The following is a 12,662-nucleotide window of genomic DNA, read 5'->3' as shown; positions in this document are numbered from 1 at the left end:
AGCATACCTATGTCTGAAACTGTGGTTTTCATTATCTTGTATTATGTCATTTTGGGTCCGTAGCAGTAATTGTTGAACAACAAAATTTCCTGAAGCATTACTCCTAGAAAAATTATGTAAAAACTGTAAGAGATGTAATATGCCACATACACTGTGCACTGGAGAATGAACAGAGTGCATAATATTTCTTTTATAGGAGTCTTCCTAATGTTAATTTACAACACTTTACGAGGGTGTGCTGAAAAGTAATGCATCTGAATTTTTTATGTGAAAACTCAAAGCTTTTTACATAAAAACAAATATTATTGGCAGTTTAAATCTTTATTCTTCATATCTACATATTAGCAGTTGGGTGTGTAAACCAACTATGCTGGTGTGAGAGAAACAGTGTGCTATAATCGAGTTTCGAATTCAGTATAATCAGATGCTTTGGGTTCACAGTTATCCATCCTCCTCCATATAGTCCCAACTTGGCTCCATCCAGTTTTCATCTGTTTCCAAAACTTAAAGAACACCTTTGAGGACTTAACTTCAACACTGATAAAGTGGTGTAAGCAGGGGCGAGGTTGTCGCTCCATCAACAAAACTAAAAATTCTACAGTGACAGTATCACAAACTGATCTCTCATGGGGAGATGTGTGTTTGTGGCCAGTGTGACTATGTTGAGAAATAAATAATATATAAAAACAAAGATGAGGTGACTTACCGAACGAAAGCGCTGGCAGGTTGATAGACACACAAACAAATACAAACATACACACAAAATTCAAGCTTTCGCAACAAACTGTTGCCTCATCAGGAAAGAGGGAAGGAGAGGGAAAGACGAAAGGATGTGGTTTTAAGGGAGAGGGTAAGGAGTCATTCCAATCCCGGGAGAGGAAAGACTTACCTTGGGGGAAAAAAGGACGGGTATACACTCGCACACACATACATATCCATCCACTCATATACAGGCACAAGCAGACATATTTAAAGACAAAGCCTCTCCCGGGATTGGAATGACTCCTTACCCTCTCCCTTAAAACCCACATCCTTTCGTCTTTCCCTCTCCTTCCCTCTTTCCTGATGAGGCAACAGTTTGTTGCGAAAGCTTGAATTTTGTGTGTATGTTTGTGTGTCTATCAACCTGCCAGCGCTTTCGTTCGGTAAGTCACCTCATCTTTGTTTTTATATATAATTTTTCCCACGTGGAATGTTTCCCTCTATTATATTGAGAAATAAATATGTAGATATGACTAATAAAAATGTAGAATGTTAATAACATTCATTTTATTTAAAAAGCTTTAGGAGTTTTCACATAAAAAAAAAATCAGAGAAATTACTTTTCAACATGGCTTCATAGATAACCCAGCAATATAGGATAATGATTAAATACACTAAGCTTCCTTTTTTGAGGAGTGGGGGTTCAAAGTCCCCTCCAGCTGTCCAGAATTAGGTTTCCTATTATCTTAGCTTTGTGGTGTGGAGAGAATAATAGACTGCATGTCACTTCAGAAAATCAAAACCTACCAAAGAAGTTTGGATAATGAGGTGCACTTCTTAGCTGTTTGGAGAGGAATGTGGAGTACTATAGATGGCTACGCATATGCAGGAAATTATTTTATTGAGTAGGTTTTGAGGTAATTTTGACAGTGAAGGGAGAGGCGAGACTGGTAATGTATTCTGTAAGCAGTCAGCAATTGAGCTTTTATGTTTGCCCCCATATGCCAATGCTATAGATGGCAACTGTAAAAATATAAGCAGTGGTGTTTGTTAAGGTTCACTAGATGTGAATTTGATCTTCACTGGGGCTGAGGTCTTCCTCAAGGAAGTTGGAATGTGATTTAGCATAAGGCTGTGTGAAACCTTGAAAATGAATTAAAACATTCTAATAATTACAGCAGTTTCTCTCTGCACGGGGGTCTACTTGGTAAAATATATCATCTGAAAACTATAAAACCGGGGCTAAAGGACCATGAAGAAAGTAATATCTGAATGACCCAAGAAAACAGTGGCATAAGAAGGAACTATCCTGGTTTTTATGATTGCACCTGTTAATTGTGTGTCACTTCAATGCTGGAATCAATATAGGTAAATATGAAAATAATGTTAACAGGAAGCATGTCATCAGTCTGATATCTAGTGGGCACTAGTTCAGTGTTCAACAGCAGACTGACCCCATGTGTGAGGAATGATGGAATCAAGTGAGGTAGATTAGAAAGGCGTGTGATCGGAGTGGGAAAGACACACATATCAGATGATACCAGGAAATGGTTGTTGTCTTTAGTACTAGAAAGTTCTCGTACAATAAGCTGCAGATTTTGATTCCCCAAAGCAGAGATGTATTCAGTGGATGGTTCAAGGCCAACAACTAAACAGTGCCAGGATGATTGGATTTTGGAAGAAAGTAAAAGGTGGAATGTCATTATTTGTTTGGCTGAAAATGCTCCATGGAATAGATATGAATTTTTTTGATAGAACCCGAGCTTTTAAGAAGAGATTACGTCAATTTGAGCCCAAGTGATTCTGATTGCAGATTTTATAAATAGATGTATCTGGGAGCTGGCATAAACTGTGCCTCCATTTATTCAAGAATGTTGCTACAAAAGATTTAATTCTCATCTTTCAGTCTTCGAAAGCAATCACCCCGACATTCATCCGAGAGAATTCAAGGTAACCAACACATGATTACACCAGCAAACATGGTATGAAAGGGGTCTCCTACCCCATACAGAGAAAGGGGTGCAAGGAGATCAATGCAACAAAAAATGACACTGACATAGTTTAGTGAAATCCTTTAGAAAGTAGGAAAACAGCAGTAGTTTTTGCAGTGCCCACTCACCTAAAAAAACAAGCAATTTTGCTACTGCAATATTGAGTTTTTACTCATTTGTAGTGCACAAAAAAATCTTTGAATAAAACTGGTAAACAAAATAGTGTTGTCTGCCTATTTATGAGGAAATACATTAAGGAAGAAAGGAAAGTAAACTACATATTTTCACATAGTTCTTTAGTAATAAATTTTACACTTTAATATTTACAGACAATTTTACAATACATTTGAGCAAAGCAGAATTGTGTAATTTTAATTTTTCTTGATTCTGATGAAAATAGGCTCTTTAAATCCCAGCTCTGCCCTCCTGCATGAGAAATTACCACATCTCATTTAAAGTATCTGCCTAAAATGTGCTACATAAATCACTTTACATCATCTGTGACTGGAACATTCCTATAACTACATAACAATTATTTTTACAAGAAAAGTCACATTTAACAGAACAAATTGTCATAAGGTAACCAATATACTTGCACTTATGATTTATGAAGCAACTGGGGATGACACAGAGAGAGAAATAATTGAGGAGCATAAGTGTGTTTCAAAATTCTTGTTTCAACAGTCAGTATATGTCGTAAGATAATTTTACGTCAGACAACACAGAATTACATATTTACACAACAATTACAGTTTCTATTTGAATGGCAAATTATCTGAAACAGATATTAGTGAGTGACTGTACACAAAAGTTAATCATTAGAAGTTGAAGGAATATCTCAGCACTAATTCACATTTAGAACACAAAGTACAGAGTCATAAAAAACAGGAATATGAGGTTACCAAAATAGTAGTTGAGTCACTTTTATGTGTGTTCATATATGATTTTTTTCTGGCCCTGATGGATGCAGCTGTGCACAAATCAGTTACCACACACAACAAAGATATGAAGCTATTTGCTATCTGTTCTAAATTTTAAATCCAAATTGACTTTTTTGTAGTTTTTAAAAGATGCTAACAAAAAAGGATCTTGAGGTTTTTTTGTTTATAAATAAATATAAAACACGAGACATTGCTTTAATAAACAATTAAAACTGGCATTCTGCTCAAATAATTGTTGCAGCAATATTTCCAATTAAAAAAAAAAAAAAAAAAAAAAAAAAAAAAGTCATAGAAAAGATGCAATTTCCAGAACAATAGGTCACATGATTGTGCAGGCAGCACCATTATTAGCATCCAATTCATTATCATTCCACAAGTTGTGATTTACACACTCACTCATATCATTGTCCCTCCAACTCATCTTACTTCATCATCACTACACAAGTGCACACAGCCATGTCACATAAAATGAGGTAAAAAAAAAAAGTGGCTATGTTTTGGAAGTTCCTGATAGCTATAAGCCATTCAATTCAAGATGCTGCAGGGAAAAATAATCACACAAAATAGCTTTTTGAATTTATAAAACAACTACCGAAGGAGAAGTATTTTTCAAATTCAAAATGTGATAATGTAGAAATGTCAAAGACAGAACATGGCCACACCAAACAAGCACCTGAGTATTACTGAATTTCCAATTTTAATGAGCCATATAAACTTTGACAGCCCAATTACAACTGACAAACCAATAAGGCATTTAAAAGAAACGACGACATATATTGTTATTGTCTTACTCTTTACAATTAATGAATTCCGGATGTCCATAAGAAATAAATTACACAATAATTTTTAGCATATAACTGATGCTTTCAGTCGACCAGCCAGACGTCTGTTTTCAGATTTTGATGTAACTAAAGTGCATCACGATGCCAAACCCACTTCTTATTGGTGTGGTCAAAACGGTGAGCCAGCCACTGCTGTTCTAGCAACTGGTATCTACTATCACTCAAATACAGTGGTTTGCCTCTCTTTAGTTCTCTGTCTTCTTCACCAAAGCTGTCCAGATACACAGAGCCCCATAGACAGGCACGTTTGCCACGAATCACAATGATATAGGATGATGTAACAACCAAGTACATTGCTGTTCCTCCACCGCAGTCTATCGAATGCTGTATTGAAGAATAATGTCTATTAGTAAATGAGAATAGTAAATGTAATACATTGTTTCTAAATATACATTCAAATGACTGCTCTATTTCCTTATGATCCTCAATTTCTAATGCTACATTTTATTTTAACAAGCATTCTTTGTTAAAATTCCATTTGACATTATTTATGGCAACTGATTTGAAATTATTATATCAAATAAACAGTATTTCATTCTGCACAAAGCTTGTGATTGTAGGGACAAATGTGCTCTACAATCATTAATTTCCTTTTTTTAAATGCCTGTATTGTTTTCATTATGACATATATTGTGTCAATAAATGATGATAGTGACTGGATGGTTGATACACTAGATTTTCAGTACAAATTTCTGTCAAATAGTGTCACAGAAGTGGATTCTTCAAATCTTAAATTACAATGTCCTGTGGCATAAGTATAAAGCAATCAAAACTTTCATAAAACACACGTTACACAACTAGGTGTTCTTCATAGAAAAACAGAGCCCAGGTAATCGGTAAAGGGTGCAGCCCTCAGGCTCTGAGCATGTAGCAAAGAAAATATAAATGAAAATAGATGTTAAATGAAATACCACGAATGTCCCTTGCAAACATTGTAGACACATAGATTCATCCATTTTAAGCTTTTCTTTTTTTTAAAAAAAAAAAAAAAGCCAAAGGACTTCTGAAAGCTATCAAGTTTACACTCTTTTGCATATGTCTGTCAACAACTCAACACTTCTGTTATCCAGTGAGTGCTCCTCTTTACATCTAAATTATTTGATGTTATTAGTACTCCCTAATTTTTTTAAAATAACTGAGAGACCACAGATGTTGAATTATATTATTTTTAGTGAATTTAATAATTATCTGCACCTGTTCCTTGTAGCCTTTCCTCGTTGTCCTATACCTAATGCAGTTCTTGACTAGTCTTCTCTCTTGCAGCCCTTCCTCTCCTGCCCTCCAAATCTTTTTGTTTCTTTTTGTCAGATGAAGAAGAACCTTTGATTCTGCAAACAAATGTTGGCGGCATGTGTTTTCAGCATTCCACAGAAACTGGTTTCTAATTGAACTGCACAAGAGAGAACTCCCTCTAGGCACATCCTTTGTACCTGTTCCTAGCTTACTCTTATTTCCTGTTTTCACTCCCTCCCTCCTGGTCCCACATATGGCTCTCACTATCCCTCCCCCCCCCCCCCTCTTCCATGTTCCCTATTCAATCTCTCTTTCTCTGCTACGTATTATTTCTCCACAGCAGCTATCCCCAAACCTGCCTCTGGGCTCAATTACTTGTTCCATTATCTTTTCTAATCCGCTTCTGGCCTGTGCCTTCCTCTGTCTTCTGCAGATACCCACAGTTTCTGCAGCATCCACCCAATTTACGATTCACTACTCGCCCATCAGGCCATCAGGTTGCAGGGTTATGCGGCAACAATAGGTGTGTGTGTGTGTGTGTGTGTGTGTGTGTGTGTGTGTGTGTGTGTGTGTGTGTGAATTTTACATGTCGTTTAACATGTTTGTTTGCTGTTCACAGTTCCTCTATTTGATAATGGAACAGAGGTTTTCGTGGCCAGTACATGTGTCCATGTTGATTTTTGTTTTATGGGCAATTAGACCTTGGTTTCTGTGTCTATCTGACAAGTAATGATTTACACTCTCACACTTTTTACATTCCACTATGATTTCAATTACTGTTTACTATGTATTGTGTTTTATGTTTTATTTTTTCTGCCGCCACCATTCATAACGCCAGACTATGAAACTCAATGCATTCAAATATTTCAGTAGAGTTTACAAATTCTTTAATAATAGAATTACCATGAGAATCATTACAGCAGATAAAAAAAAATTCTTTTTAAAAAGATCTTCTATCTAGACCAACCGCACAACAGTTGAATGTTTAAATACTAACAGTTCTCTTTCATACTACGCAGTCTGTGGAACTTAAAGTTGCACAAACTTTGTTATTTATTTTAATCCATTATGAAACTTAACTGCACCTACAAATGGTATGTGCCCTTTGTGCATGGATCTCCTCTCTGATTATGAGGTGAAATGATTTAATACATGCATGGCCCCTGGTTTATAATTATGCAGCTTCAGAAATACTTTTATATCACGGAAATTTAAACTTTATCTCTGTCCATTTTGTTCAGAATAAATTCTTCCTTTAGTGACATACAAATACAAAATATAAACATGCTGATGCCCTTGGACAGTCAGAAGATCATACCCACTTGATATACCCATTGCTGTCATTCAAAACTGTGTACAGCTCAAATGAAATTATTTGGCTCCAGAAACATTTTCAAGTCTCAAAACAGCTGTCGTGTATATATGCTGACTGAAGCAATTAATGAAAATTTGTACCAAGGCTGGGTTTTGAAACCAGGTCTCCTGCAGGTGACCTGGGTTCAAATCCTGACCTTGGTACAATTTTTTTCATCACTTCAGTCTGCATATATACACGTGCTGATCACAACAACACTCAATGAATTTCTCAAGGATTCTCTAAAACCAGGAGACACATTACAATAGGCAACTGCAGCGAACATTGCCTTTACTGATCTCATGGGTGCCACTGCAGATGCAACACACTTATACTATTACCATTGCAAGTACATCCAGCACTCATAGTAGATGCAGCATCGACTGCAATAGAAGCTGCTTTGCAAAAATCAACTGACAAGCAATTCCAACTTCACACATTTCTCAGCTCGAAGCCCTTTACAAGCTAACTGGTCAGCATATGACAAAGAACTTAATGCGGCCATAAATAATAGTTTTGACATATACTTGAAGTCTGACAGTTCACTTTTACACAGGCCATGAACTGTTATAGTCCTGAGTCACAAAGGAAGGTGGCCAAGTTTAATCTCGTTCTGCACACCTGATGTCATGCATCCTCTGATAGCCAATGAGCATTCAGTAGTTTTCAGGAAGCTCCACTGTGAATGTTGTAGCAATGCATGTGTTGAAATGTGATCGTAGTGAGTTATTTAAGGCATTTCTGTTCCATTTTTTGCAAGCTGTCATGATTGATGGTGGTGGCAGGCAAGAAACATAATTTGCCAGACACGCTTTAATCAAATGCCAATCAGAAAATGATGGACATATCACAGATGTTGTCAGATCTCAGGAACAGACTGCACAAGCGAGTGGTGTCAGCTTGAGAACTGTTCAACAGATTGCCAGTGAATGTAATTTATCTCTTCAGACCTGAGGAAGCCCACTTTTCAGATCACTAGGAAAACATCACAGCTGTGAGAAGCTTGTCATGAATTTAGACAATGTTTACAAGATGTTGTATGACATTTTAATTTCAGTATGCATAATGAAAACTAATTTCCTACTGTAAAAAAAAAAAAATTACATAGCTAATTTGTGAAACTACAAATTTTAAAGGCACTATTTTCAATGCAAGAATGCTTTAAAACACTGGATTCAAATACATACATACATACAAATGATGGAAGAAAATTTTTAATCGGGGTGTATACGACCCGGGACAATCGGGAGATACGGGAAAAACCTGGGGATTTTTTTCATCTGGGAGATAACCGGGAAAAACCCGGGAATTTTTCATTGTTTTTGTTTTCAGTTAAATTTTTGTAATTTTGACTGGTAAGAACCGATACCCTGACAAAGGATATTACAGTATTCCACTACTGCAGAATAATACTGCAGCAATAAAACATGAACGAGAGAAAAAACGAAAATGAAACTTAAATTGAACAGGAAACACGCCATATACAGCAACAAAACACAGTGCTCATACAAGCATCTGCCAACAGCAAAATGTGTTAAAGGATTTAGGAAGACTATGCAAATGCTTCATAACAACAAATTGCCTCCAATGAGCGTGATGTCACAACTGTTTACATTAGATTTGTTTTAGCAGTTACGAGCGGGATCTTGCACATGCGCAGTTGAGTAGTACCTTCTCCCGCTTCTGGCTACAGGAATGCGGCTGTTGGCTGTGTAAGCAGTCGCAGCAAGCAGCTAGATGCTACCGGGAAAAATTTTACTGGAGCGTCCAAGCTGCTAGATTCATGCATGCGCAGCAGGCCCAGAATGGGGGGGAAGGGGCAAATTCATATTCTTGAGGGGGAAAAACCTCGTTTCACAAAGCAACTAGCATCCAGCGCACGTTAGTCAGTCGATTATTCATATGACTTTGAAATGCATCCCTGTCAGTTTTTGAACACATTCTAAGATGATTTCTGAATGAATCTTAAGTTGATTTGCGAATGCATGCATAGAGTACATGATGTCTCAGTCAGGGGAATCCTCGTCGAACGTAGAAACAAACTTTCCTTCAGACAAAAGGGGCTATACGAGCTGAGCGGAGTGGCGGAACGAATGAATGCCAACCGCTTTCTGATTGTGTGGTTGATTGGGTTTGCGAATGATCAGCGTTGTTATAATTACTAGTGAAATCCATAGATTCAGACTACCGGAGTGGAAATAAACGAATAACAGGTAAGAGAGATTACGTATTACCTTCTCGGTGTATTCAAGAAAATGAAATTTTGACAGAAAATTTTTGGCCTGATCGATATACTAGTAAAGGTCAGTTATACAGTCCCCAGATAGCACCCGCTTTAAATTTTATTCTGAAAGAACATGTAACAATGCCTAACTGGAGAATAATCGCGGGATAACTAAACCGGCGAACCTGGCAGAGTTAGTGAAGTTAACCGGCAAATAAGCTGTGACATTGGCAGGAATAGTTACAGAATTAGTGATAACAAGACTGTTTGTTAGAACGAGGAAGGAGAAGAAACAGGGACATCACACAAATTATGGAACAATATGACGATTCCAAGTTTGTATAAAAATTTTGTACAACTACTTTTCGATCTCATGCTTGAGAAACTGGAGTATACGAATGACGTGTGAAACTATTCCCTAACGTAAAGCTTTTTGCTTCTAGTAGGCCTAATAGGCATTTGATATTGGTACTTTGTGAATTATATTCTGTCATTACAAAAAAGACTGTTTGTGGCAAAACAGTCTCGTTTATTTGGTGTGTGTTACAATTGTTGCAGTATTAGAAAGGCCTATTTTGTTTTATCTGACAGACAGTGAGAAAACAGACGTAATCAGATCGGGAAACCACACCAATCTTGGGTACTGTATTAACAGCTTTTTCAGTATTAGACAGCAACATTTCGATTTTTCATGCAGCAAAACGTTTGATGAACATTGATGAGGTAATAGAGTCTTTCGCAGAAAGGAAAGCATGCCATGTAAAGCTGTAGCAAGATTAGAGAGAAAAAATTCTAGGAGCTAAGGACTGAAGAAATGTGTATTGTCTTTCTTGTCTCATGTCTTTACTGGGCTTATGTATCCTATATTTACTTTTATGTCACACAAAGCAGCAAGTTGTTAACTGATAGGGAGTGAAGAGTGCAAATTTTCTGAACAGTTCTTTTTCTTTTTTTTTTTTTTTTTTTTTTTTTTAAAAAAAAAAAAAAGAGGGACAGGATGTCAAACCGGCCAACTGTAAGCAGGAGAGGCACCACAGGATGTTTTAATTTCCACTGTCCTGAATATGGTTTGATGGCATCCATAACAAAATGTACACATTTCAATTCCACAGAGCAAAATACAGTGAGATGCGACAGAAGAAAGCTGTGTGATGAGGTGAGGCACTGCACTTTGGTACACTTACCACCAAATAACACGTCTTACATTTCCTCAAACAGATATGTTTTATACATCAGATTCTTCAGAAAGATGTGCACTACAAAATGAACATATTTTTGAAAATTCGATTTTTTCCTAATTATTGATGTCCTATCTCAAATGCTCAAGAGAGTAGCGGTGTATTGGCTGGTTCGGAAATAATATAGATCCGGGGTTGGTGCGCAGAACAGTCCGAGTTAGAGTGGGGAAGTGGGTAGTCTCCACGTGACCCATGTATACATTTAGTGATTTTGCTGTTTCCTCCTCATTTACTGCTGTCACGTCAAATGAAAACAAAACAGATTTCTGTGGCCGGGAGCTATCAAGTGAATTAAAATACTGTCACATAATTACAGAAGGCTAAAATGTGTTATTAGTTGCAGATTTTATTTTATTTCCACCTTTCTGACAGTCAAGCATTAATTGCCTTGCAGAACAATGAAGCTATTTTTGTCGGTTTGCTAAAAAAATTTTCTTTTATTAATCTTTTCCGCTGAGGCAAACAATATGTTTGAAATGAAGTGTTTAATTCCACACACTGTTCACTGCATTTTAAGTGCACATTTTCAACTTCTAGCACTATGGCATTATGCCATAATAAAGAACCAAACATGAGATAACACAGTACTGGTACTCCAAGAAAATTTACATCCCGAAAACCACATTGAAAAGCATAATATCAGGTCGTGGCCTACTTCACTGGGAATCTGGACATATTCTTAATGTGCACTTTAAATGTGCACATTTTAGTATGGGTCACAAAATTCCGATGCTCTTGGAGTATCCTCTGATGTCTTGTTTTTCTTATGACATAATGTAAGATCTTTTAATGTTTTACACTTACAAACATACGGGCATCCTACGACATCATAGCTGCGCAAGCGCGGTGACGCCTGTCATCTGACGCTCCCTGGCAACTGCAGAAACGAACCTATTTCTAACAGATCGCGGGAAAATATTCCGAATGGTGGTTTGAAAAGCATTACCATCAAGGTAAATTTCCTTTTATGAAGTTGAATTATGTGCGTGAATGTACGATGAATTTCTTAAATCACAAAGTGTTTGACTCTCATTTAAAAACCAACTCTCTGATGACGAGCCATTTAGATGAATTTTGAGCCCAGAAGATCAGGCATTTATGTCGTTATTAAAAATTTTACTGGCACTTTTGTGTGATGACCAACATTATATGTGAAAGCTTAGCTTCTCTTGCAGCTTATTAATTTTATAGACCAATATTATATGTGAAAGCTTTGCGTTTCATGCAGCAACACTATGTATATTAATTTAAACCATTAACTTTTTCTGTTTGGGTTTCACGCTACTTAACAGTGATGTTACTACTGGCCGACTACATCACGTGTCCTAAGCTCTGAATACCTACTGTCATTGGCTGGTGAGATCACATGACATGAGCTATGACTGGCTTATAAAAGCGCATCACAATCTCGATTTCAATGCTTCGGAAAGTAACATGCGGTGTTTGGTGGAATTCGAATTTATACTTTTGTAACATGCAGTGTACATGTTGCTGCTCATCAAAGATCTTTCCAAAACGTGTTTCCCCCCCAGTGTTTAGTTTTCTAAAGCACCGGGAAATTCTAAGCCCGTGAATAAAACTAATCATTCAAAGGACTGATAAGTTATACAGTTCCGAGAGAAAATATACTGACAGTTAACTGGGAAAAAAGTATGTTTCCTCCTGGGAGAAAGTGTATTTTTAACCGGGAAATCTGGGAGAAATCCAAGAATTTTTTTCCTTGTCCATGTATACACCCTTTTAATGGAACATAGTTATATTGCTGCTTAATGGGCATAGTTTTTAAGAAGTATTCTTGAAATAAGAAAATCTAGCAATCAGAGCATATTTTACTTGGATGAAACATGGATAAGCCTGAATCAAACTTGGCAAGAGTGTTGGAAAATGAATGATGGTTCAGGTGGCTTGCAAGTACCACGTGATAAAGGTGGAAGAATAATTGCACTTTGCACTGGTTTTGTTTCCAGATTTATTCTAGAAAGCAAATGTGTGTTTTGGGCAAAAAGGAGCAATTCAAGGGATTATATTTCTGAAATGAAATTGGAGACATTTAAATTATGGTTTAGGAAACAATTTCTCCCTTACACACCTGCAAATAGTGATTGTTATGCAAATAGTGATTGTTTTGACAATGCAA

General features: G+C 36.8%; 1 protein-coding gene across 2 annotated transcripts in view; it reads right to left on the bottom strand.

Annotated features, from left to right (window-relative positions):
- Window positions 1-2,972: 2,972 nt before the first annotated feature.
- The window catches only part of LOC124787897 (E3 ubiquitin-protein ligase Ubr3), a 289,094-nt gene continuing 279,404 nt past the window's right edge, over window positions 2,973-12,662 (bottom strand). For both annotated transcript variants that reach the window (XM_047254874.1, XM_047254875.1), the window contains one exon: window positions 2,973-4,800. In XM_047254874.1, coding sequence (XP_047110830.1) covers window positions 4,543-4,800 — 258 coding nt within the window. In that variant the 3' untranslated portion in view covers window positions 2,973-4,542. The remainder of the gene's footprint in view (window positions 4,801-12,662) is intronic.

Source organism: Schistocerca piceifrons, chromosome 3, assembly GCF_021461385.2.
Source record: "Schistocerca piceifrons isolate TAMUIC-IGC-003096 chromosome 3, iqSchPice1.1, whole genome shotgun sequence".
NCBI lineage: Eukaryota > Metazoa > Arthropoda > Insecta > Orthoptera > Acrididae > Schistocerca > Schistocerca piceifrons.
Note: the sequence above shows the minus strand (reverse complement) of the source record. Positions and strands in the feature narration are given on the sequence as shown.